Source organism: Pseudonaja textilis, chromosome 2, assembly GCF_049901715.1.
Source record: "Pseudonaja textilis isolate UNSWEBS1 chromosome 2, rPseTex1.2, whole genome shotgun sequence".
In the NCBI taxonomy this organism is placed as follows: Eukaryota; Metazoa; Chordata; class Lepidosauria; order Squamata; family Elapidae; genus Pseudonaja; species Pseudonaja textilis.
Genome location: NC_141991.1, coordinates 144,666,747 through 144,692,783, shown reverse-complemented (window position 1 = coordinate 144,692,783; position 26,037 = coordinate 144,666,747). Strand labels below are relative to the sequence as shown.

General features: G+C 38.9%; 1 protein-coding gene across 5 annotated transcripts; it reads right to left on the bottom strand.

The window, feature by feature from the left end:
* Positions 1 to 270: 270 nt before the first annotated feature.
* GATA1 (GATA binding protein 1) lies at positions 271 to 25,635 on the bottom strand. Of its 5 annotated transcripts, none has more exons than XM_026711444.2 (6): positions 25,466 to 25,635; positions 8,135 to 8,335; positions 6,416 to 6,808; positions 5,150 to 5,295; positions 2,876 to 3,001; positions 271 to 2,473 (listed from the first exon to the last, which is right to left on the bottom strand). In XM_026711444.2, exons 2-6 carry the CDS (start codon positions 8,295 to 8,297, stop codon positions 2,159 to 2,161), a joined length of 1,143 nt encoding a protein of 380 aa, XP_026567229.1. In that variant the 5' UTR covers positions 8,298 to 8,335; positions 25,466 to 25,635; the 3' UTR covers positions 271 to 2,158. The 5 variants fall into 5 exon arrangements, with proteins under 5 accessions (XP_026567229.1, XP_026567232.1, XP_087781816.1 ...); XM_026711447.2 differs by having other exon boundaries at positions 25,548 to 25,635; XM_087925690.1 differs by having other exon boundaries at positions 8,135 to 8,319; positions 25,466 to 25,609.
* Between the last annotated feature and the right edge of the window lie 402 nt (positions 25,636 to 26,037).

Here is a 26,037-nt window from a genome sequence, read left to right as displayed (position 1 = left end):
TTAGTGCTCAGGAAAGCTCATTCACCTAAAGGGCTATAGGCTGAGTGACCCCACAATAATTAGCATGTTTTCCTACCTACCCAAACCAATTTATCTTGCCAATAACAGTAACACTTACCACAAATCAGGATGTGCCAACTAACATTTTCAACCATCTCCAGTTAAATTTGGCCAAAGAGGCTGGCATTTAGTCAATTTTCTGCTGTGAGAATATCAAGGGATAGCATTCTTTTTGCATCGCAGAGAAGACAGAGGAAGAAAAAAAAGGACTTCCCATTTCCCCATGAGATTTTATTTAAAACATAAATTTAATGATACAAATAATTTTCAAAGACACTTAAGCGAAAACTGTCGTTCTTTGGGGGAACTTTCTTCATGTTGTGTTGAAGTTGCCTCTCAAGAAAATGCATTTCAACTTTGTCCCTCTGTTGTTAATATAGAAGGGAAAGTTCTAGAAATATATAAACCCAGCAAATAAAATAGGGCAAATCCTGTAAATATCTTAGCCAGAACACAATATGTCTTCTCTTTTCCTACACTGTGGTGTTTCAGAGGTGAGAGGACAGTAAAAATAACTCATCAAGAGAAGAATATAGTGATATTGTACAGGTGTGCTTGTGAAGAAAGAAAGAAAGAAAAAGAAAGAAAGAAAGAAAGAAAGAAAGAAAGAAAGAAAGAAAGAAAGAAATCTATGGGAAAATTTGAGGGGATCATATAGTTGCCAGCTAACTGTTGGGAGGATTCTTGCAAATAATCCTGAGTAAAATTTGGTCTAGTTTATCTAAGTGAATTTTATATTCACAAAAGCATATATTTCCCCCATTGGTAGAAAATGGGCTAGAAAAAGAATAACAGCTATTACTCAGATTAGTTATGTTTAAACAGTTAAGAAATGTTTCCTTCTTCATAGATTCAAGACATATTGAAGGACCTTTTTAAAAAGGTCACAAAAAGGTCACCAGCCCATTTCTTGGTTCAGAACTATTGCTGAGATAAGCAGTTTTAAAGTGGAGCCTTATTTCAAACCAAGAAGGGATAAAACACACTGCTGATGCACAAAAGGTGCATTTGATAAGCGAGTCCTTGGAACGAAAATTGTGAGGACAATAGGATTTAACCTTTGGGAGGACGTTCCTTCAAAATGGTCTTTCTACAATGTCCAAGATTTATCACATATGGAAAATATCACAGGCTTGATCTTGTAGAGGGAAGTTAAAATATAACCAAAGTGAATGTCTAAATGAAAAGGGCACGATCAGTTCTCCCATCTGGTGGCAACTGCAGTCAGTAAGACCCTAATTTTCACTAGCAACAGATTGGAGTTCTGTCAGCTTTCCAAATATGAAGTCAATAACAATGATGTTTCCTGCTGATGATGGACCAATTCAATGAGCCAAGTGATGACCATAGTGGAGCTGATGGTGGAGAAATTCTTGGGATAGATTTATAGCCACGCAGTCAGGGTGAAACATCTACTCACACATCCACAGTGCTTTCATAAATGACTTGTGTAAATACTTAGTTGTAAGGAGGAGCAGGTACAGATTGTTTCTGGGGTCAGAGATACTCATCTGGGTTACAGTGCATTTCTTGCAGAGTGGGTAGGAAAGAAAATAGTCATGGCGCTGGTTATTTACATATTGGGGTGGGTGGGTAGCAAGTTGGATTACTCCAGTCGCATTCGAATTGGCATAAGCAGTTGACGAAGGGGTATAATAAAATGGCAAAACTCTGAGGACTTTCTGAATTAAGAAATAAACAAATCAACTTTCACACATATAACTATTGATCCCAGGATCCTGAATGTGAGCCTATATTTTTTCCCCCTCATTTTTTTTTTTTGTATAGTCAGCAATTGTTTTCTCCCCGGCTTTCCACATCCCATCCTGGCCCTTCAAAAGGATCCCTTCACAGAAAACAGTTTTGCCCCTTCCTCACCAGCTCTTCCATTATTTATATGAATTACCCCACTGTTACTTTCTCTCTGCTCTGATAACCGGGGAGGGGTCTCAATTCCCACCCCCCCAGGGACCATTTTCAAGGGGTGTAAACTGTTAATGGAGCTATCCTTGTTTTAGGAGACTCTTCTCCCTCCCTGTGTTTCCCAAAGTCTCTGTACATAAAAGTGTGTGTGTGCATGCACAGGCTACAAGGCTGTTTACACCAGAGCGGAGACCACACCTGGGGAACCATGTGGGATGGGGGAAGCCTGTGGAGGAAAACTTGTTGGAGATCCTAAAAAATGAGGATTGGCTCCAAAGGGGAGCAGGTGTCCTGGTAGCATCATGGGGCTGAGAGGATAGAGGGCAGCAGCTTCTTCCCCCATCAAGGAAGAGGGCATCATTTCCAAGGGGGTGTTTGCGGGGATTGTGGTTTCCCCAGAATTTCCTTTGCGCTTTTTGGATTTGGTGGAGGAGACCTTGCGGTTCCGTGTTTGAATCCCGTCCTTGCGCATTGCCAAGGGACGATTCACCTGTATGGTACCAATAAGAGAAAAAGTGAAGGTGAGATTAAGATCTCAGAGACAATTCATCTGGTGATAAGTATATTACATTATTGTAATACATTTTAAAACAATACAATTACATTATGATAAGACATTATTCTGTCAGCCTAAAACTAAGGTCATACCTCTGGTCTGCTAAATGGTTGGTGGTATGAGCAAAACAGGATGGAACAACATGACATAGAAGGACAATAAGCACCCAGATCTTTTCCCTGAGCTATTCAAGGATGGCTTATATATTAAATGCCCCTAAACCTGTGGGACCTTTTCCAATATATTCCTGGAAGCAACCAACTCCCACTCACCCACTCAAGTACCTCTCTCTTTCATGTACATATACTGTCCTCCACTCTCTTCCTATTGTCTTACATTGTGCAGTTTGTAATAGAGGCCACAGGCATTGCATACGGGTTCTCCATTCATGTTACGGCGCCAAAGAGTTGTGGTAGTCGTTTGGCAATTACTACACTGGGTTCCAGCTCGCTTGCTGACAATCTGCATCATGGAACAAGGAGGAGAAATAGATACTCACATTATCAATTTTGGAAATGATACCCAGGGCCCATTGTGTTTCCTTAGAGCAACATTTCTTAAATTGTGGTCCAAGGACTCCTGGGGACTCCCCAAGATTCTCTCAGAGGTTCGTGAAATTAAAATTATTTGCTAAATATTAAAGACATTTGCAAGAATTTTAAATAATTTTAAATAATGGCACTTTTTTCTTGATTGTTTTTATTTTAAAAACATATAGGCTTTTTCATGCAAATGTATTTATTTATATTTGACACTTCTCAACCACCTATCCCCCTCAAAGAGTTTATATTAACAAATGGGTTTAATTATTATTAATTAATTTTAATACTTTATATCTGAAAAGAGCAATTGTTATAAATATTGAATCATTTATATGTTTCTTTTTTCTTTTGATGGCTCCCTTCAACTTCAATATTTTTTCCCCTACTCTGATGTTTAAAACAGTAAAATCTAAAAGTTTGGAATATGTTTTGTAGCAAAACTATTGCCAGGGGGAATCTAGTCAGTTGCATAGGTTCCCAACAAATCACAATAGCTGAGATGTAATGGGTGGCCAAATCCCATCCCATCCTCAACTTTAATTACAGTCTCAGTTGCTGTAATTAATAGTAGTACAATCTGAGTTATGTTATTAAAGAGATACAGTAAGCTCAACCAGGGAATTAGATGTAAATAATGGCGATATATGTATATTTGAATTGTAAACCACTCAGAGTCATTGATTGAGATGGGCAGCTATAGAATTTAATAAATAAATACATAAATGTTTGCACATGTCTGTGAAAGCAAGAGACTGGCCACTAGATGACTCTGAACTTTATTGTATCTGCTGAGGTCAGAAATTTCCTGTTCCTGTTCTGTTCCTTTGTAATAGAGATAATAAAAATTCTTGTCTCACTTCCTGATTTATTTGTCCCCAAACCATCCATGACTTGCTGTTAGATGTCAGGTTTTTAAACCCACAGATTCCTAACGAGATGAGAAAAGTGACAGCGTTCTTTGTACTAAAAGTCTTAATTTCTAATAATACAACAGGGAGGATAAGAATTGGGTGGGAAGGAAGACCTCTTATGCCTAGCTAAGATCTCAAGGAGAAGCCAATAGTACAATTAGATTTGCTCATTTACATATGTTATTGGTAAGAAAGCCAGGAATGTCTATAATGCCTTTCTCCTTCCAAAGAGAGGCATAATAAAGCAAACTTTGTGATTATTCTCGGCCAGGCTGATATGAAATATATCCCCAAGAAGAGTCATTGAGATTTTCTTCAGTTGGTTGGAAGAAAACCTTGGCAGATCATGGAAACTACAGAACACCCTTTCCACACTGAACTCAGAATATTTAATTTTTAAAAAAATCTAAATTACCTACAAAGATTTCTGCTGGTTGAAGCCAAAGTCCCAAGTAGGCCACATGATGGTTCCTTAATCCATTAGGGGAAATTCACAGTAGTGCTGGTAAAGTATATTTCTCAACTAGTATTTGAAAGCCCAGTTCTGTGTTGGTTGTCAAAGATCTTCCAGATCAAATTCATCAGCTGATTATTACCTATAAAGCTTCTGCAATGTGGTATCAGAGGACTAGCCATAACTTGCTCATCTTGTAAGAGCATCAAGAAAGGTTGGCTCATCATGATGAAAGGTGAAAGGGACATGTAGCAGAAATTAGCCATGTCTTTCCTATGGTTACCAACACAGGCGAATGCTGCCCTGTAAAAGCAGGATACTTCACTCCTGAGACCAGACGATTCTCTGTTTCAAGCAGACATTTATTCTGAGTTGAGGATGGATGGGCAACCATTTTTAACTTGGTCTGGAGGTGCCAGGTTTTGCTGCAACCATCTACTGTCAAACTCACATCATTACAGCAGCGTCACATGATGTATCAGGATTTCCCCCCCCCTTCGTTAAACCGGGTGTGGCTGTCATGTGATGCATCTGGCCTGCAGGCTGGGAGTTTAACAGCTCTGATCTACTGTATTTAAAAGAGCATCTTTTTTAACAAACATAATTAAGACACTGTTTAACTAAGCAAAGAGTTGCAATGTTGAGATGGAATTCTTAAGAAGGTGAGCAGGATGCACTTGCTGGAAAGCAAGTGTTGACTTACCAGGCGTTTCTTGGGCCGAATGAGGGGCCGGTTCTGACCATTCATCTTGTGATAGAGCCCACAGGCATTGCAAAGATAGTGCCCAGTGCCATCTCTCCTCCACAGTGGGGTGGCTGTAGCTCCACAATTCACACACTCACGTGCCTCTGCAGAAAGAGGTGGAAATAGACATTCAAGGAGCAGACAACATGATAATTCAAGTGGGAGGATACCATGTGTTTTTTCGCTTCTAGGAAAGACTGTCATTCTTGTTGAAACAATGTTGTGTTGGAGAAGGACCTTTTGGGAGAGGGCAAGAAACTATTAGGACCCATTTTGTACAATGAGCTATCAAATCAGGAAGAAGATTCTGCTTTGAATATACAGTACAAAGCTTAAATAACTCAGAACTAGAAGACCTGTCAGATTGCCCCTGCTGTAGAGACCTGTTCAATCATGAAAACCTTCAAAAGACATCCTGCTGCATTTGACAGGCATCATCTTGCCTTTAGCTGCAGAAGGACCTTCTCTGGAATGGCATCTGCTCTTAATGTTGCAATATTCATGAAGCATGTCTACTACAGGAGAACAAGAAAGGTCTGGTCTCACGAGATTCCGAATGGGAGAAATTGCATTGTGAAGCTCTTGGGCAATGCTATGGATTTAAGAGATTTAATTTCAAAAAGATTGGAGTGGGCAAGGTTATAATGGTAACAGCTGTTTGCAAATCTGTTCAATAGCTGAATCTTTTCCTAGGATCACGGGGGTAGTAGCTACGGTTTAATAGCCATCTCTTTTAAAAACCAAAACAAGATTAAGTTCGGGAACTGTATTTTATCTCATTATACAATAATTAGTGACACTAGGCAATTATACTTGGATAGAATTGGGGTTTCCATCACTGACCTGTTCTTATTATTTTTATTATGCTGCTATTGCTATTAGAGAATCCAGTGCACAGTCCTTGGAAAAGACACAGGCTTAAGATGTTGTAGATAGGTGTTAGGTTCATTTCTCAGCCCAATCCAAATAATCTTTTTGGAATCAAATCCAAATTGCTATGTAACTTGATTTGCTAACATTGGAAACTCAGAATATTTTTTTTAAATTAAAATCCATGTCCTTAGCAGTCAAAAAAAAATGCACTCTAGTTTCTTACTTTTTAAAATGTTAATACTGTGGATAAGACATACATTTTTAGCATAAGGTAAACCTGTGAATAGGGTTCTAGTATTCCAAACCTGCAATTATTTTATAACATCAAAGATATCCAAGAGAAGATCTCACCACTGGGGGAGAGCTGCATTGTCCCTCGGAGTTTAGGGGAATATCCAGCTGTCAGGGGGCTTCCAGGCATCGGGAAATATCCATACTCCTGTCCCATAGTGTAAGGACTTAGGGCCATGCCAGTTGAGGTCCCGAGGGGCAGCAGTTCAGCGTGAGTGGGGCTGATCCGTTCTGTCTTCAACATCTCCAGATACCTGGGGCTGCTCTTGCCATCAGGGGAAAGGTCCTTGGGAGAGGGTGGTGAATGCAGGGTGTGGTAGGAGGACGTGGCAGAGGTGTAGATAGGAAGTCCAGTGTGGTTTTTCCCAGAGGAATTGGACACCCAGGCTGCTGTGCTGTAGGGATGGCTGTCCCCCCATTGCAAACCATTGAGAAGAGGGTATAATTGCCGCACTGTTGTAGAGATGGAACATAATAGTAGTAAATGTAGTGGTGATGATGATGATGAGGAGGAGGATATAATTATATGCAAAAAATAACACTATAATGAGCATGTGTATGCACGCTTGTAGACTAAGGAAAAAGTACATTGCCCAATGAAAGATATCTAGTAGATAAGATGCTAGGCATGGTTTCCACCATCTAATCTGAACAACAAATGCACCTACTTTTGATTGCATTTGAGGAAAAGCTTGACAGATTTCCATACAGGAAATGAAAGGAAAATATGATTGCCACACACACAAATATATACATACACAAACATACAAACGTATGTGCATGTGTGTGTTTACATTTCTATGGTATTTTATGTTTGGAAAAGTCTGCAGCACAAAAACACTAATGTTTGGAAAAGTCTGCAGCAGGAAAACACAACAATAACGGTTACAGTTTACACGTAATGTTAAGCCACAATCTCCTGCACAGTCTTAGGTATTCAGGCTGTCTCCATCTTCATGGCAGCCATTTTAGTTGCCGCTGCAGCTTGTCCTCGGATGAGGGGGCTTTCCATATCAGAGACGAGAGATGCAGCTCTCCTCTACCTGCCAGGTGGTCTCCCTTTTCTTCACCACCCATCCAGGGTAGCTATGGTCTCGATAGTGTTCGTTGTCCTCGCTTTTGAAAGTGATGGAAGTCCAGCCGGAAATCAACCACAATCTTTTTTAATGTGGCTTGTTGAATAAATCTGATTTTCTGGATATACAGCCAGCATACTTAACCATAAACTCTGGTTTATAACCACAATGGTTGTGTTTATACAACTCACTAAACTGAACATAGCATGTGAACATAGCATGTAATATCAGCCAAGCAACCAGAATTTCTCAACAGTGTAGAGGCTATGTAGAAGAGCAAACATGATAAAAAGGAGCCTGTTACACAGAGAATTTAATCTAAGCCAAGGCTTACCAGTGCTTGTCTCTGAATTAATTTTTAATGATGGGTCTTAAATCAAGCTTGTAGCATAGAAAGACGTAGAAAAATTAATTTTGAGAATTTAGTGAGCTATTTTGCCAACACAACAGATTTGCACAACCATCCATGACTGAATAGAAGAGCATTTTCTAATATGATATCCTCCAATGTATTAGGCTACAATGACCACCATCCCTGGCTTTAATATAAACCTCTGCATATGACTTTAAATTGGGAATAAGCTGCAGATGAAATTGAGGTGTCCAAGCCTTTCTTTAAAAAACTGACATTGGTTTCCAAAAATCACAGCATCCATGGCCTCAATGAAGCAAAGCCTAACCCAGTTGTTACATTCATACCTACCTGGAGAATGTCTGTAAGATTCAGGCATTCGAGAGAAATATGTGGGCAAAGCATTGGAATCAATTCCCTCAGGACTTGTAAAGAAAAGGTCTGAATCGTCATTTTCTTGCAAATGAGAGGACTCTATATATTGTGGGACAGAATCCTGACTGGTGTAATCCATTTTCTTGTCTTAGAGCTTTCTTCTGCAAACGATAAAGCCTATATTAAAAAAAAGGCTGTCAAACAAAACAGAAAATACTAGGTATAACAATGCTATATTTGTTGCAATCAAGTATTATTTCAGAATCTAGTACTTAGAGCAGTGTTTTTCAGCCTTGGCAACTTTAACTCGTGTGGATTTCAACTCCCAGAATTCCCCAGCCATCCATGCTGGCTGGGGAATTCTGGAAGCTGATGTCCACACTTCTTAAATTTGTCAAGGCTGCAAAAACATTTGCTTAGAGGGATGATAGGAACTAGAACTCTGGGATCTATTTCTTCACTAATGAAACATGGAATTTTCAAGAATTTTAATTTTATTTAAGAACTTGTAAAGTTTTTGTGCAAGTAGGTCCATTTCAGCGCAGCCAAGAACTTTCTGAATAATCAAATTATTTGTTGGCCTTCCAGCATTGTGCCAATGCAATTCTTGCTGCAGTTATTATATAGAGAATTAAATATTTCATTTCTGTTACATAGTCCCCTTTTAACATTCCCAACAAAAATATTTCGGCCTTAAGTTCTAGTTGGATATTTGTAATTTCTTTTATCCAAATTCTAATTTTTTTCCAGTATTTTTTACTTTTTGGGCAAAGCCACCAAGTGTAGAAGAAGGTACCCCTTGTTTGCTTGCATTTCCAGCAAGTCGGACTTAAGTTTGGGGACATATTCGCTAATCTTGAGGGTGCCAGGTACCACCGGTGACACATTTTATATTGATTTTCTTTATAGACAGCTGATTTTGTTATTTTGTAATTTTGTTTCCAAACTTTTTCTCAGTCTTCCAGATTAATGTTGTTCCCTACATTCCTTGCCCATGAAATCATTGGGCCTTTAAACTAATTCTTCCGCTATTTCAAATTCTATTAGATAATTATACATTTTAGAAATTAATTTTTCATCTGTTCCCTCTACTATTTTATTTAATTGGTTTGGTTTTCCCTCAATTCCAAATTCTTCTATGTCTTTTTTATACCTTTTCTTAAGTTGTATATAAGGTCACCACTCTATTTTCATCCCTTGCTATCTAAGTTCTTGGTTTGTCTTTAAACCTCCTTGAGAATTTAAGACATCGTAATATCTAATCTTTCTTCCTGTTTCTAAAGCCTTGGGATGGATCACTGCCTCCATGATGGATATTCACCCTGGAATCTTCATATAATGTTTATGTTTAATCTCTTTTCACATTTTCAATAGTGAGCTTCAGATTACATGCTTATTAAAGTGTGTATAACTCTTATTTCCAGGGTTCCACATGAAGGCATGCCACCCTGCCTCCAGATCATGACCTTCTAGGGTTAAAATTCTTTTATTTCTTAGGTTAACCCATTCTTTAATCCATGTTAGGACTGCTGCTTTATAATATAGTTCCCAAGCAAGGAGTCCAAATCCACCTCTGCATCTATTACCTTATAATGAGCTTAGTTTTATTCTTGCTTTTTTCCCTAACCAAATAAATTTCATAGTAATTTTATTTAATTCATTAAAAAAAAATTGTCTAATTTAATTGGAATAGTTTGAAAGAGAAATAGTATTCTTGGCAAGATGTTCATTTTAATGGTTGCAATTCTCCCTAGCATTGATAGTTGTAGTTTCCCCTATTTTTCTACGTCGTTTTTTATTTCTAACAATAATTTTACAGAATTATCTTCTTTTATTGTTGAACATCTTGCTGTGAGCCAAATTCCTAGATAAGGAAAATTCAAGACAGCTTGGGAAAAATGGAACAAGTGGATTAAAGATAAAAAACCAGGGAATTAAAAGATAAGAATTTGAAAAATGAAGTGGTTAGATTAAGAGCATTTAAAAAACAGGAACTGAATATTAGTAAAATTGTTTTCAATAGAAGATCACACTCTTAGTTGATTAGAAACAGATACATTTTATTCTTACGTTTATTTGTTATGTAATTGTATATTGATTTCATTTGTAACAAAAGGTTTTATTCTATGTATTGTACATATTTTTCTTTTTAATCTTAATAAAGTTTATTTTTAAATTAAAAAAAAAAAGAACTTGTAAAGTATATGATGAGGTAAAGACTAATATTTCCTGAAAAATCTTCATTTCCTTGGGTAATGTGGAATTTTCAAGAAAATTTATTTTCAAAATGTCTCCTCAGATGGCACAATTTACAGGCTATAATGTATGAATCAGCAGGCACTTGGGGCATTCTGTCAGTCTAATCACAGGTTCATTGTTGGAACATCCCATTGCAGAAAATGTACTAATATAATGTTTATTAGCTACCCAGTCTCTCTCTCTTCTGTGAGAAAGGAAAGTATACCATCATCACCTATAATTTTTTCTCACACTTCTCTTATACTCTAAACTCCTTACCATCGTTGTCACCCTTCTGTGTCCTCTAGGCATATTCCAGCTTGTTATTATTGTTCCTGAACTGTGTTTTAAATTTCCTATTATTCCTTATAGGGCATGCTTATATTTCAACAAACTAATCAACCAGGTGAAATAATTCATATTCTTGATAAACTTTCATTCTACTTTATCTAAACCCTTTCTGTATTTGAAAAAATAATTTGAGAAATTGCTCTTGTATCCCACTATTTTATTTATAATATGATTTCTCATTAATCTTTTATTTACTCTCATCATTTTATATCTGTTATGATAAATATCTTCAATTTATATGCTGAAATTGCAGACAATAATTTGCTTGATCTTTGATTTCTGTAGGTGATTGTCATAGAAATAAGATGTGACAGTCAAATTTTGAACTGGCCAGGACTTTTTGGAGTAGTTAAGGGTGCATGCACTGATTAAAATAAAAGTAACCAATATTTCTCTGTTTTGGATTATCCCAATTATCAGCTGAAATGATGCTCTTAATAAGTTGATTAAAAAAAAACACCTTTTCCATAGAACAATATCCTGCTTGCACAAAACAGAGGAGACAGTAGCATTACTCTGGTGGATTAACAATTCTCCTTTCAAAAGATGATAAATGGTAAGTACTGCATATCATGGGCACTTCAGGGTAAAAATATACTTTCCATATTAATGTATCCTCAGCTGGACATGATCATGCCCGTAAGAGAGCATTATGTGTATGCAGTTGTCTTCCCAGATCCTAGCAATATTACTCCTGATCTAAAACTACTCTGAAATTAAGAAATGGAGGCATCCAAATTACTTTCCTTTTTCTATCTTTCTTTCTGATCTCTTTCTCAGAACTGACAACTCATTTTAGAGCGTGTTTTCTTCTCAGATAAGAGCCTATGCATCTGATTATATTCCTTCCCCCCACAGTGTATTTTTCTGCACTAGCCTTGTGGGTATGTGTGTGTGTCCATGTGTGCAATGATACAAATTTACTAAGGGACTCCCCTTATTACACTGAACATAATGCAGAAAGGCAATGTATCTCACATTGGGGAACCCCGGTTCAAAAATCCCCGTTTAGTCATGAATTTCACAGGAAGACTTGTGCATATCACCAAGAGTTGCTTTCAGTAAGATGGGCACCTATAAATGTGATAAATAAATAAATGATTTAGGGTCAGTCTCTCTTCTCTGCCCACACTTCTTTTAAAATTTTGTTGACAATAAAACAGTAACGATGGTGATGCAACCATGCAGATCAGAAATACCCACCTTTTGCCTTAACCATGATCAACCTTTGAGAAAGTCATCAGTGATTTTTCTGCTTGTGACGGGACTGAGACAGAATTGCCTCAAGCAGGCTTTGGATGGACTTCATAGCTCATTCTTGGCCACGTTTATCAACTAAGTCACAACAGGCTGCGTTCACTTAACATGCTACAGGTCTTTCCTGTACTGATTAGAAATACTGTTTACCCAACCTGGAATTAGCAAAAAAACTCTATGCGCACAGAATGGGCCCATTCCCAATTTCAATCTTGCCAATTCCCTCATTCACAGCAGCTGCCTGGTTTCCTTTTAGAGGATCTGGGATTGCCCTTGGTAGAGTAGCATCCTAGAGGTTTGGTAGAAAAAAATAAATGCTACCAGCTAGGATATGCTTTGTCCCATAGTTAATGGCAAGGGGGGAAAGGCGCTAAGTAAAAACTCACTTAACAAGTTTCTCACTTAGCCACATAAATTTCAGGGTCAATTGTGGTCATAAGTTGAGGACTACCTGCATTAGATAACATCTGTTCGTGCTGCTGGGGGAAGATGGGAGTTATGCTCAAAAACGCCAACCTGAAGAAAGCTATTTGAAACCAAATAACTAAATCAGAGCAAGTAAAGTGAGGTTCCCTCTGATGTCCCTGTGGCTCCCATCCTGCTGGCATTTCAGAAAACCTTGAAGGCCGTGTGGTTCTAGGCCTTGGGCTGGGGCACTTGGGACGCCCTGCCAATTGGGTGTCTGTATGGTTAGTCGAATCTACCATCAGTTCTTTTCTTTTTTTTCATAATTTTTCTACTTCTATTTTGCTGGGTTTTATTATACATTGCCCAGAATTGGTAAAGAGTTGGGTGGTGTAAATTAAATAAAATGTAAGCACCCACTTGTGTGTAAGCAACCTTATCTTTGGTAGCTTCCTGTTTAGCTGTAAAACCTGACAACCTCAGAGGAACTGGATATAGGCAGCATATAACCGGAATTGACAGAGGGTTCTCCCCACCTGCCCTTCCCCATTTTGCTTCTGAACTTCCAGAGGTGCTGGGCCAGTCACAAATGCTAAACAGATTAGACAAAGATCCACTTAAGAAGTTCCATCTATTTCTCTTAAACCAGGACAGATACTTTGCAGCTAAGGACCACAAGCAGCCCTCAGACTAACTTCACCTTGCCTTTTGGTCTAATTTAGTACTGTTGGGAGGAGTTTAGAGAGAGAAAAGCAAAAGAAAAGCCGAAAGTGGTCCATGATGCAGAGGAAATAGCTGTTTGCTCACAAGCCAGATAATTGCCACCTGGTTCTTCTGTGCAGTTCTGAAGGCTTAAGAGAAAAGTTATGGCACATAGGAATAGGAAGAACCATAAGTGGTTCTTCTCACCTTAAGTTCCAAACCTGCCTGCCTCCTCATTTGTAGCAGATGGGGGGGGAATAGGTATTTTCCCATTCCTATTTTAAACCACTCTTTTGTCAGACAAGTAGATACTGCTTCACCCATCATAGTGAAAGTGACGAGTTCCAGGTAAAAATATTTTCTTTAAATAATGAGGCCTCCTCTGCATCATCCCCTGAACTTCTTTAATGCATACTAATCACCTTCCCTAATAGCCAAGGAAGGCCCAGGACAATGTTTTAGCATCATTTGCTTTCTGAGGAAAAATGTCCAAAGGTTTTTGAAAATGTTAATAACTCAGTGTTCCTTTAAAAAAAGAAAAAGATGTATACCTTTCCAGATAAATACGAAGCAAATGCATTTACTAAGAGTATGAATCTATAAACAATGTCTAGATATCTCACCAACTTCATAATCTGCCTCCACCAGTCAAATCTAATTCTGGATGCCATCTGGGGTATGATACATGGGCTTGGTTCATGCAACATGCCAAGTCCTTACTTAACCATCACGGGCTATGTTCAAACAAATAACAAATTCGAAGACCTACAGCACGGTGGGCCAGTTCAGGCAACATGTTATAAGCCAAACCACACAAGAACCACAAACTTGTCACCCATTTAATTCTTCAAGTGTGCTATGCAAAACTGTCAGAGGAATATTAAAGCCATGAACATTCAGTAACCAATATCCTATTATCCGTAATGAATAGAATTTTTTCCAGTCGGAAGTAGACACCTGATTTCCTCTAGATATTTGAATCATGAGTCCCATCAATCCAACCACTATGATAAATGTAAAGGGTTATGGAACCTGCAGTTCAAATATCTGGAGGACACCAGCTTGTCAATCTGCCGGCAACTCTGATGTTCTCTGAATGTTAGCTGCAAATTCTGAGAATTGTGATCCCTAAATATTTAGAAGAAATCTATTAAGAAAGGCTGTGCTATGTTCATTTGATTTGTCTAATAGGTGACATTGTGCCCAACCACAAACAAAAGAAGATCATGAATAAATTTCTGATAGTAAAGTAATATTAAGTTCATGCAGCTAGGACAGCAGTCCTTTTTGACAGGTTGCTGCAGTATCAAGACAGATGGACCGATGATCTAACTAGAGTATTCTCAAGTTCCCACTGTTCAACTAAAATATTTTAAATGGATGTTTTCTGGAAAAAGAATAGGAATACGGCAGTGGGGAAGATTAGGAAAGGTAGAAAAGTCGATGCATAAAATTTGCTGAATAAGGTAGGAAAACTTCACGATCAAAGTTTCATCTCACTTTCATTTTAAGGCAATGCTTAAACCTGACGCTTAATTTCAAGCCATTTTTTAAGCACAAGCAGTAGCTGCCTCCCTCCACAGAAGTATCAAATAATAGAAGAGAAGCCTTTTAATCTGGTGTCAAAAACTACAAACTTGAGCTTTGTCTTCATTTCAGCTCCGGTGGCACAGTGGCTAGAATGCAGTATTACAGGCTAAGTCTGCTGACTGCCAGCAGTTTAAATCTCACCAGGCTCCAGGTTGACTCAGCCTTCCATCCTTCCGAGGTCGGTAAAATGAGGACCCGGATTGTGGGGGGAAATAGGCTGACTCTGTAAACTGCTTAGAGAGGGCTGTAAAAGCACTGTGAAGCAGTATATAAGTCTAAGTGCTATTGCTATTTGAGAATTCCCAACAGCAACACAAAATAAAGAGACCTATGTTGTTGTGGAGAAAATAGGAGGAGGAAGGAGTGTTGAATACATTCGCCGCCTTGAGTTATTTAGAAAAATAATAAAGATGGGATAGAAATAAATAAAAATAAAAAATAACCCTGATAATCAAAATCTTCTTTGCTTTATGTCCCTGCAGGAGCATATATGTCCAATAACTAAATTTAGCTAAGGCTCAAGAAAAGGGATCATAATCTTTGTGTTAATCCTGCTCTCTGCAAACTTTTCTTCATGTTGATGAAGACTTCTGAAGCCTTTGTATTCCTATGGGGGTTCCGACATCTTGGGGAATTAGGCTTTGCATAGCATGAGGAGCCTACATGGATACAAACAAAACGAGGAGCGCGGTGGAGAATGCAAAGCAATGGAACTGTACCCCTGAAGTTCAAAATAGCTTTTGTCAATCATGAAGGGCCTGGAAAGTAAGCTAATCTGAGGTCAGAGATACAGCTTGTTTCCAATGAGATTGAACTTCCTTTGTAATCTGGTTATGTTCTTAGACTCCTTATTATTCCTGATTGAGAGCTGTGGGCATCAGTATCTTTGCAAGTCTTCATCTAGTACCCCCATTGTACTCTCTCCGGGAAAACAAATCAAATTACTGTCACATATGCATAGATTATCGTAACATGCATAATTTACATGACAGTAGTATTACACTAGAACATTTACACTACAAAATAGCTGGAAACTTTGACTGATTCCAAATGCAGACGTTAAAAATGGGAAGAATACAAATCATTGAAGGTGTCATGTCAAACCAACTAGACAAGTGCACATTATTTCATAGACTCATTGTGGGACTGAATGCAAATTCTCAACACAAAAGTAATTTAACTTCCTCTTTAACCAAAATGACTTTGAGATCAGGAATGAAATCTGGGAGGCGATCAGGGACTGGGGTGAAGAAAAAGATATAGTAATAAAGGCCTGAAATTATCCTCATTCTGGATAAATGCCTATTCTGATCTCAGAAAAGAAATGAACCAGCTCATAATCAACTACATAGATAAAAGTTTTATCATTTTAATTATAAATGGGGGTTGCTCAGATTTGTGAAGGACATGAATCTCCTTCCAACTGAATCCATCTACACAACCTGGAGGGAATACTTTGGGTTCCTCCCATCAGGAGTGGGTGGGTGTCAGTGGTGGGATTCATTTTTTTAAAATACCGGTTCTGTGGGCGTGGCTTGGTGGGAGTGGTGTGATTTGGTGGGAATGGCTTGGTGGGCATGGCAGGGGAAAGATACTGCAAGATTCCCATTCCCTCCCCACTCCTGGGGGAAGATTACTGCAAAATCCCATTCCCTCCCCACCCCACTAATCTGCTTTCCAGCTCTGTTCTCCTGTGCAGGGCAACAAAAATAAGTCCCGCTTGATCAGCTGGGACTCAGTGGGAGGCAGAGAATAGATTGGGCAGGGGCCAGTCAGAGGTGGTTTTTGCCAGTTCTCCAAACTACTCAAAATTTCCACTACCAGTTCTTCAGAACTGGTTAGAACCTGCTGAATGCCACCTCTGGTGGGTATGTACCAGAGGAAGGCCTTCTTAATGGCTGGCCTGCCCCTAGGGAACACCCTTTTGCAGGAGCCCAACCTATCCCAAAGATTTGGTCTTTTATTTCATAGGGCCTTTGGGTGTCTCTAAGAAGCTGCTCTTATTTTTTAACTGGGAAAAGGAAGGGTAATTTTATTTTCCTGCATTTTTAAAATTCCACCCCAACATATCTGATTCTCAACCAACAGCATTCTCAAAAATCAGCAGAGTAGTAAAAAGGATGTTGGAAAAAAATATGAAAAATTTCTCCAAAATGTTTGGGAATTATATCAATGAAAGAATAATGGGAAGGTTTATGTAAATGAGAAGAATATAAAGGAATGCAATCTCATGCAAAACAAATGCCCTTTCAAATAAGATTTAAAAACAACAAGTAATATTAAAAGACATAACTGAAATGTAGCCAAATATATTAGAAGCCAAAAATCTTGTAAGAGGATGGTTGGGATATAGAATGAAAAGAATAATGACATTGCAGAAAACGTTTATGACGAATTGAGACCTTTTCTCATGACAAAAAATGTAAGAGAGAGCTCTAGTCTCAACTTGCATCTTTAGGAAAACACTTCAAAGTGGTGTGACAAATAATGGTGACTGAAAATGCAATTCTAGGAGTTGATAAATTGATAGCAGGCAAAGTGCTTGATCAAGACTCTGCTCATTGGTTAACAAATTATGATTGCTCTCTCTGGAATATTGGAAAAGAAATCAATGTAATGCTATTTTAAAAAATGAGCAGAATTTGAGAGAAAGGACTCTAAATAATTTAATATCTCATGTTGGCAAACTGGTGGAATCTGTTCTTAAGAACCAAACTACTCCATACAGAAGAAAAATTATCTTGGCTTCTACACACATTACTAATTTTGAGTTGTTAGGGAATATCAAAAAATATGGACAGGGTGATTTAGTGGATGATATTTACTTTCTAAAAGTTTTGAACAAAATTATGGAATTTGCTATTCAAGACAAAGGAAAAGGGACAGCTTTAAAAGAAAACTAAGAACTATGATGCAGGTCTCAAAGGTGCTTTTCTGGACTTTCTTGGTTTTTTCTTTGAAAACGTTTCACTTTCTTATCTAAGAAGATTCTTCAGTTCTGAAGTGAACTGAACAGAACTGAAGAAGCTTCTTGGATTAGAAAGTGAAACGTTATCAATGAAAAAAAAACAAGGAAGTCCAGAAAAGCACCTTTGGAATAGCACCTTTGGGACAACTATGACTTGGATTATTGAAAATCTCCATAGAGTAATGGAGGATACAGCTATCAATGATCACTACTGACAGTAACAATAGCTCAGAGGCAGGATCAGTGGCAATCTGTCTTTTGTGAGTAGAAAAACTTCTAGGTTTATGAGACTCCAATTGGCCAACGTGGATACAGAATACTGGACTGCATAGGTACCGTATTTAATCTGAGCGCACAGCACACTTTTGATTTCTTGCATTTCATGTTGTTTTGTGAGTTTGTGAAGAATATTATTGCAGGGCTGCTCTCTGATATCTGTTCCCGCTTATTTTATGTTGCCATTTATATAGGGACATATACATTACTTTTTCTCATCAGTGGTGAGAAAAGTGAGGTCCTGCAGGAAAAAAACAAAATATTTAGATACAGGATAGGCAATACCTGGCTCAACAGTAGTACCTGTGAGAAGGATCTAGGTGTCCTAGTGGACTACCACTTAAGTATGAGTCAGCAGTACACTGCAGCTGCGAAAAAAGCCAATGCAGTCCTGAGCTGCATCAATAGAGGGACAGCATCGTTCACAGCAAATGATAGTGCCACTCTATACTATATTAGTGAGGCCACATTTGAAATTCTGAGTCCAGTTCTGGTCACCATGATACAAAAATATGTTGAGACTCTAGAAAGAGTGCAAAGAAGAGCAACAAAGAAAGTATGGGCTAAATTATATGATGATGAAACAGCTGATGGAAGTAGGCATATTTAGCCTAATGAAGATAAGGCTTAGGGGAGACCTGATAGTCATCTTCCAATACTTGAAGGGCTGTCATGGGGAAGAGGGGTTAGATTTATTCTCCATAGCATCTGAGTGCAAGACAAGCTTGTCAGAGGGAGATCCAATCTGGAAATAAGAAGGGATTTCTTGACAGTGAGAACAATTAATCAGTGGAATAGCTTGCCTCCTGGAATTGTGGGTGCTCCATGGCTGGAGGTTTTTAAGAAAAGATTGGACAGCTGTTGAGGTAATTCCCCGTTAGGAGAATGAGCGCATACAGGGAGACGTATAGAGAGTAGTGTTGGAATAATACACACAGAGCACACAGATACACTGTACAGTAAATGTAGGTTTTTACTTCCAGAAAGGTTTAAGCAAAGTCCAAAGTAAGCAGTCCAAAAGTCATTTACAGGTAAATCAGTCAGTTTTTCAATCCAGGGATAATCCAAATATCAAATTCCAGTGTCAAAAACAGTTCAGTATCAGACTTACATTAAATCCAGTAATATCAGTCAATTAGAAGAAATGGAGGAACGGCAATATTTTCCAACAGAAGGAAACAGAGATACTCACTCAGACACACTCTCTTCTGAGACTAAGACTAAACAACCCCAGTTTCTGGCTCCATCTTATGGCTGTTTGAGAAACCACACCCAATTGCATGCTCTTGCATTCCCTTAAAGATATAGTACTAAAATGTTTATCCTGGTTTATATATTTCTAACCCAAATACCTGTTAGGTGACTTATATTCCTAACAACAGCCATTTGTCCAGGATGGTATAAGGTCAGGGGGTTGGACTAGAAGGGCTCCAAGATCCCTTCCAATACTATGGTTTACTTATTTTTTCTATTTTATTTGTGCCATTTGAGAAGGCTTTTTAAAGTTGCCTATTTGCAGATCAAAAATTAGCCAAGTTGTGCCCCTTCCCTTGTGTTTCTTGAGAACTTAAATCAGTAAGAACACAGAGGGTAAAATATTGCCAGCAGATATTGTCAGGAAATTCCTCCTTATTTCCAGATTGGATCTCCTTCTGACAGGTTTTCACCCATTGCTTGTCCTGCATTCAGGTGTTATGGAGAATAAATCCACCCCCTCTTTCCTATGACAGCCCTTCAAGTATTGGAAAATGACTATCAGGTCTCCCCTAAGCCTAAGTTAATTAGGTTAAATAGTTCCCTTAGCGATTACAGTACAGTGATTATAGTACAAAAGCATTAATTCTGCAAGCATGCCTACAGTGTCACTGAATTAAATCCTCCTGAGTACAATGGAGTTTCATACTGGTTCATGAAAGGAATGGGCAACTTGTGATCTTTAACCTATTTCTTTGCAGCTCATGGGCTGATTCCAACAAGCAATTATTCTGGATCTTAGCCTATCACTTGAAGCCTACTGTCATGCCCCTGCTGGAGTCTGAATAAGAGGAGGAAGATGAACAGCTGACAGGGAGTGGGAGTGTGGCTCCGTTGGCTGTGGAGGAAACTGGGGAAGGGCAAAATCTGGCTGGGCAGAGCAGGGAAGAGGTAGAACAAGGGAGAGGGAGTTCAGAGAAAGACTCAGGCCCACCCCCTCTTCATCTTAGGGCACGCAGGGAGGAACAGAGAAGAGAGCAGTGTGGGTTGTATGGCTTATGGGGGAGGAAAGGGCCCTGATTCCCTTCATTAACCACACCTGGGAAGAGAGTTTAAAAGAAATGCATGCTGAGTGCAGCAGCTGCTGGGAGCAAACGTGAGTTTATCTTCTGCTGATTATCTGTGTTCCTGACATCTTCCTACCCATGCTGAGTTATTGCAGTGCCTTCACGTCTGGAATTCTTGCTCCTGCCCTGCTGGACTAATTACCTCATTTTGCCTTGATTGGACTTATAGTTACAGTTCTCTGCAGCCAAAGGCTGTTCCTGGGAGAGTTTTTCTCCAGACCAGAAGGTAACCAGGACATTGGGGGCAAAATTGGAGCTAATAAAGGGATTATTTGACTGTGTTGCCTTTGTTCCACACCCCAGGTCATCATACCTACCTATTATGTGGAGGCACAAGCAGGGGAATTGAGAGAAAAAGAGAACAAGTGAGAGAGTAAAAAAAAGAGAAACCACAGGAAAAAGAAGGGTTAGATGAAGAGAAAGCATGGCTCTCCCCTCTTCTGCCAAACCTTCTTGGCCCTACTTATTTATTAGCATGCAGACCCCACCGACTTTCCTCCAGAACAGGTGAATTCTTAACAGAAAAAAATTGCTCAGGCCTAAGCTTATAGATTGCAGAGCATTTGTTAGTTTAGATGCTGACAGGAATTTGGAGTGTTTAAAGACCAGGTTTTTATTATGCAATTATCTTTTCGGGGTATGGGGAGGTGTGCCCATTTTCCAGCAGCCATCCTTCAGTGCATCCCCAGGACTTCCATTGTTTTCCCCAGACCCCAGAAAGCTGCTTCATGACTTTTGACTGGTAAGTCTAGGATCCAAAGACGCAACGTTTTTCCAGATGTTGGCCATACTATTTGAGCTGATATGCATTTCAAAATTAGACAATGAGCACAACGATAAAGCTAACTAGACTTTAGTTCTTTTTAATTTAAATAGAATTACCTTTAAATAAACAAAGTTGGCATCATTCCCCATGCATGTAATGAATTCCCATTTATCTTATATTAAAAAATATCAATAGGTTGCAACCTTTGGAGAACCTTGGGAATTGCATTTGAGACTCCTGAGGAGCATTTGCAGCTCCAGAACTGCCTTTTTTTAGTTTAGGAATTGCCCATTTATAGGAACTTGCTTTAGCTATAATGGTTGTAGAAGGCTGCTCTGCAGTCCATTCACATTGTCTAACGTGAATTCTAATGAAGCACATTCCAACTTTTGCTGTGTAATTCTAGGACAAAACAAGAATGGTGTTTTGGTTGGGGTGTTTTGGGTTTTTTTTTGCAATGGTAGGCATGTTTGCTGACATCCAACATAGCCTCAGCAGTAAAAATGTTCCAGATTTTCTATTCCCTCCCCCACTCAACAGTGATACATCAAACCAACTCTGTCACAAACATTGGAGACATCACCTTATCTTTCAGCCGCACCAGCTGTTATCAGCAAGAATGAAATTTCCTTTTTAATATTTCATTTTAGCCCAAATTACAGTTGATGCCCTACCCATAAGTCAACCCTGCTGCAGGGAAAGAGAAGAAGGGATGTGGGTCCCAGGGATGATTACAGCATTTTATCATTACCAACCCCAGATAATTCAGATAATTCTCTCTAGGGCATTTGTTATCGGGGTGCCTGGGCAACTAAAACAGCAAAGTTAATCCTTGAAACAGATCAGATGCTCCCTGCAGTGAGCCTCTCTCAACTCACTGCGTCTCCCATCAGAAATTCTGTAGGATGATGGAACCTCAGCCTTTGAAAGAATCCAGGGATCTGAGAGCCAAGGCTGAAGGTAAATCAACAGCTTGGAAAGAGGGTGTGGAAATATTGGGTATGGATGTCATTCTCTCTAAACAGTTTTGGCAGCATTCTGAACCAGGATGGGAAGAGAACCACTTCTGCCTCACCAGAAAAAAAAAACCCAAACAGGCAAGGAAAATCGAACCTATTTCCCAAACCTTGCATGGATTCTTACCAGGACAGGTACTAAATCAGACTCAAATATTTCTGGGAGCAGAAGGAAGTCGGCAGGGAGGCTTTACAGAGAGAGACAGAAACACTAATAAGAATTTCCTCCCTTTCACTGCATTCCAGATTTGCGTATATTATCAAGCCAGATTTTCATTGCCAATCTATGTCTTCATCTTTATTATTCATCCATGCAGTTTCTTGTAACCTTTCTCCATATACTGTTATGCTACAATTCTTTTCTCCTCCTCTTCTTCTTCTTCTTCACTTTATTCAAGACTCATTCATAAGTAGTCTTTTCTTCCCCAATTTCATGTTTTTATCTTTCCCAGCAGTCGTTCTTAGTAGAAGCAAATCCTTTCTGTGATGATGGAGAACAAACTGTCCTTATAACGATGACTTCTCTTGACTCCTTTCTCTTTTATAGCCGTCAGGTACTTTAGACTACAAAAAACTGTTGGGAAATTCTGGCCGATGAACAAGACAAAGCCAGTGTCACAAGGACTTCGGACAAGGTCAAGGTTGACAGAACATTCTACTGCCAATAACTAAAGATGAGAGCTTCTTTTTTTAAAAAAAAAACTGGCTTTCATTATTTTTATAAAACTCTAGATGGCAAAGATATCTAATACTCCTTCATCCTCCTATTTTCCCCATAATGACAACCCTGTGAGGTGGACTGGGCTGAGAGAGAATGACTAGCCCAAAGTCACCCAGCTGGCTTGCATCCCTGAAACAGGATTAGAACTCACAGTCCCCCTGTTTTCTAGCCTGGAACCTTAATCACAGAACCAAACTGCTTTTCCTTTTTGGTTCTAAAGAATTTTCATTAGAAATATAATTCCTTCTATCCTGGAAGTTTATATAGGTAGTAAACATGTTTATATTTGGTATAGTATAGTCACAAAGAATATAAGCTTGAACGTTCTCAGTTCCAAACTGCCTCTGAAAGTAACTCACTGGGTGGAAAGGAGGGGTCTACTTTTTCTTAGCCCACACACCCACCACAACATGGGAATAATAATAATGGTCTGCATTGTGAGATCATTGCAAGGACACAGTGCCATGAGAATTGTGATTATATCTTGCTAATACACCAACGGGTTTTGTGGCTCCATTAAAATTCAGATTAATTATAGCATAACCAAGTCTGCTTAGCATAAAGGAAAGCACAGTCATGGGGTCCCAGCCTCAGTATGCTCCCCCTTCTTCATTCTTTGGATGCAGACTTTTGAGGCGTTTTTTTTTCTCCTAAGAAAAATGTTCAATGAAAATTAAACGTATCTGTTTATATATCCATGAGCATACATGAGCATAACTCGGGATATTATGTCCATAGCGAAGGAATCAGTGTTTAAATCCTGGCTTGAAGTCAGGTTCCCTGTCTCTAAGGCTCATTCATGACATTGCACTGTTCCAATGTCACATAAAGTGCTGGGTCCATTCTTTCCCCCCAGGAAGTTGAACATCCAGATTTTAGATGTAGTTATATGGAACTACTCCTCAAGCATCTTTCTGACATAACCCAATTGGCCTCATGGCTTGCTTATAAAAATGAATGCAAAATCCTTCTTGGCTGAAAAGCAAGGGCACGGAATTATAGTGTAGGAGGGGGCTTCATATGAAAATGAAGAGGAACTGGTTAGATTGATATGTCTGGGCCATCTACCATATTCTTCCAATATTGTGTGGTGAACATGATTGATGCACACTTTGGAGTGAATGGGGGATTTTCTATTTTAGGGGTCCCCAAACTTGGCAACTTTAAGACTTGTGGACTTCAACTCCCAGAATTCTCCAGCCAGCTGTTCTATTTCCAAACATTTTGTTAGCATTCTGCCTCTGCTCCATCCACTATCTCAGCAACCCCATGCTTTCATTTTGTGTGTATTTAAGAAAGGGCAGTTGCCTGCCTTCCATTCTTTACTCAATACAGTTATTTTACAGTATATCAGTCTCTCAGTCGGGCATTTCAGCTTTTCTAAAAATGACTACATCACTGTTAAGCGACCCATTTCTCCATTTCCAAGCAAGGCTCTCCTTTTGCCATTCTGTTCTGCCAACCATACAGTACATATTTTCTTTTTAAATTTATATTTTCCTCTCATAATAACTTGTAGCCTCTTTACTGATCATTAGCTAGCTGCCAAGCCTTTTTTTCCTCACACCTGAAGTTCTCCACATTAATTTTTCATAGTAACTGGACAAAAAAAAAAAATATGCCATGTTTTCTCTGATTATTTTTTTACTTTGTTTCCAACAACTGGAATGCAGAATGCTACTTCACTGAGTAAGAAGGAAAAACTCAGAATTCCAACCCAGTTTGGAAGAATTCAGAATATCAGTGCACTCTACCTGATCCTTCATATGTTTCGGCAAAAGCCAGTCTTACTGCATTCACCAGGTCCCAATGAATGTCTCCCATCTATCTGTTAAGACTTATTCTCCAGATAGAGACTCTCATCTTGCCCTGGCAAGAAATTGACATGCATCGGCTATCTGTTTATTTATGCCTCTATTATATCCTGCTCTTCAGTGATCAAAGCTATCTTATTTGTATTTTTTTACAGAAATCTTTCTGAATTGTTGGTAATCTGTCCACATTACCCCCAAAATGTACAGCTTTAAAAAAAACCAATCTCAATTCCCTAAGATACTTTTTGTTCACTTATTTGTATGTATCACATATTCTAAGACCACTTCATATGTTCTTCTTAGAAGTAAATACTCACTTCCATTGTTATCAGTAGCTTTTTCCAATGATTCTATTATTTCTAACACGTTTGGTTGGAATATTATCCCTTCCTTAATTTTTAGAAAAGGAAGAAAGCAGGCAGGTAAACCACCCATCTTACTACTTCCGACAGAGAAGACCTCTCATTTTTCCATTACCTACAGCTGTGATCATGCCATACATAAACGCGAGAAGCATGACAAGCTGTCCAAAACCACCCGAGAACCTGTTTTATCAAACCCAAATATGCAAAACAAGAGCTAAGATAGGGTACCACTACCCATGTGCCAAATGCATTTCCCTTACAGACAAATACAACCAGCCCTGTTTTATGTTTCAATTTAAGCAGACCAACTTCAGCCAGATAGAGCTTATTTTCAGCCAACCATTGTGCCATTTCTTTTTCCAGCTTGTATTTTTCAGTCTATTTTTTAATTATTATTTAATACTAGTTCCCTTTCTTAGCATTTCCAGGCCATCTCTCGGTCATTAAAATCCCAACCATAAAGCAACGGGCATGTTTTAAACCACGGCGTTTGGGCCATATAGTGGATCAAACTGACCTGATGCTGAGGACAAACCTTCTCTACGTTCTGAACGTCTCTTGGTCCCACAGAATTGGAGAATAAGAAAAGTTGGGCTGACCTTGAAGAAAGTGTTTCCACTTCTGGCTGCTGATCTGTTCAATTGAACCCTCTTAAAAGATCCCAGCCTGTTGATGACAGAGAAGACTGAAGAGAAACAGGGAGGGGACCAAAAAGAAAAAGCAGACACCCAAATGATGTCTCCGCCTTCTCCAAAGAGCCCTGACAAGGAGGATGAAGAACAGGGAAAAAGACTGTATACGCGTGTGTTTATATGTGGGGGAACCCTCCTACGGCTTCTATATGAACCCAATGAAATTAACACTTCCCTACTGCAATCATTTCAAGGATAAGCTCCAGAGTCTGAAGTTGGAGAGTAGAAATCTAACTTCGGGGAACATGTCTTAAAGCCTGAAATGGCCACTGTGTTTAGCAAGCTGAGGGATAAGCATGGATGACAGAACTCCAGACCTCATCCACACATAACAGGAGAATTTAAGTTTCTGCAAATTAAAAACAAAACAAGGAAGTTAATCATCGAAGTAACATAT

Coding starts and splice junctions, on each gene's coding strand:
- GATA1 (XM_026711444.2), bottom strand. CDS start 8,297: ATGGATTACACCAGTCAGGATTCTGTCCCACAATATATAGAGTCCTCT. Junction 6,809..8,134: donor ATCTTACAGACATTCTCCAG/GTAGGTATGAAT, acceptor TCTCTACAACAG/TGCGGCAATTATACCCTCTT. Junction 2,474..2,875: donor TCTATTACAAACTGCACAAT/GTAAGACAATAG, acceptor GGTACCATACAG/GTGAATCGTCCCTTGGCAAT.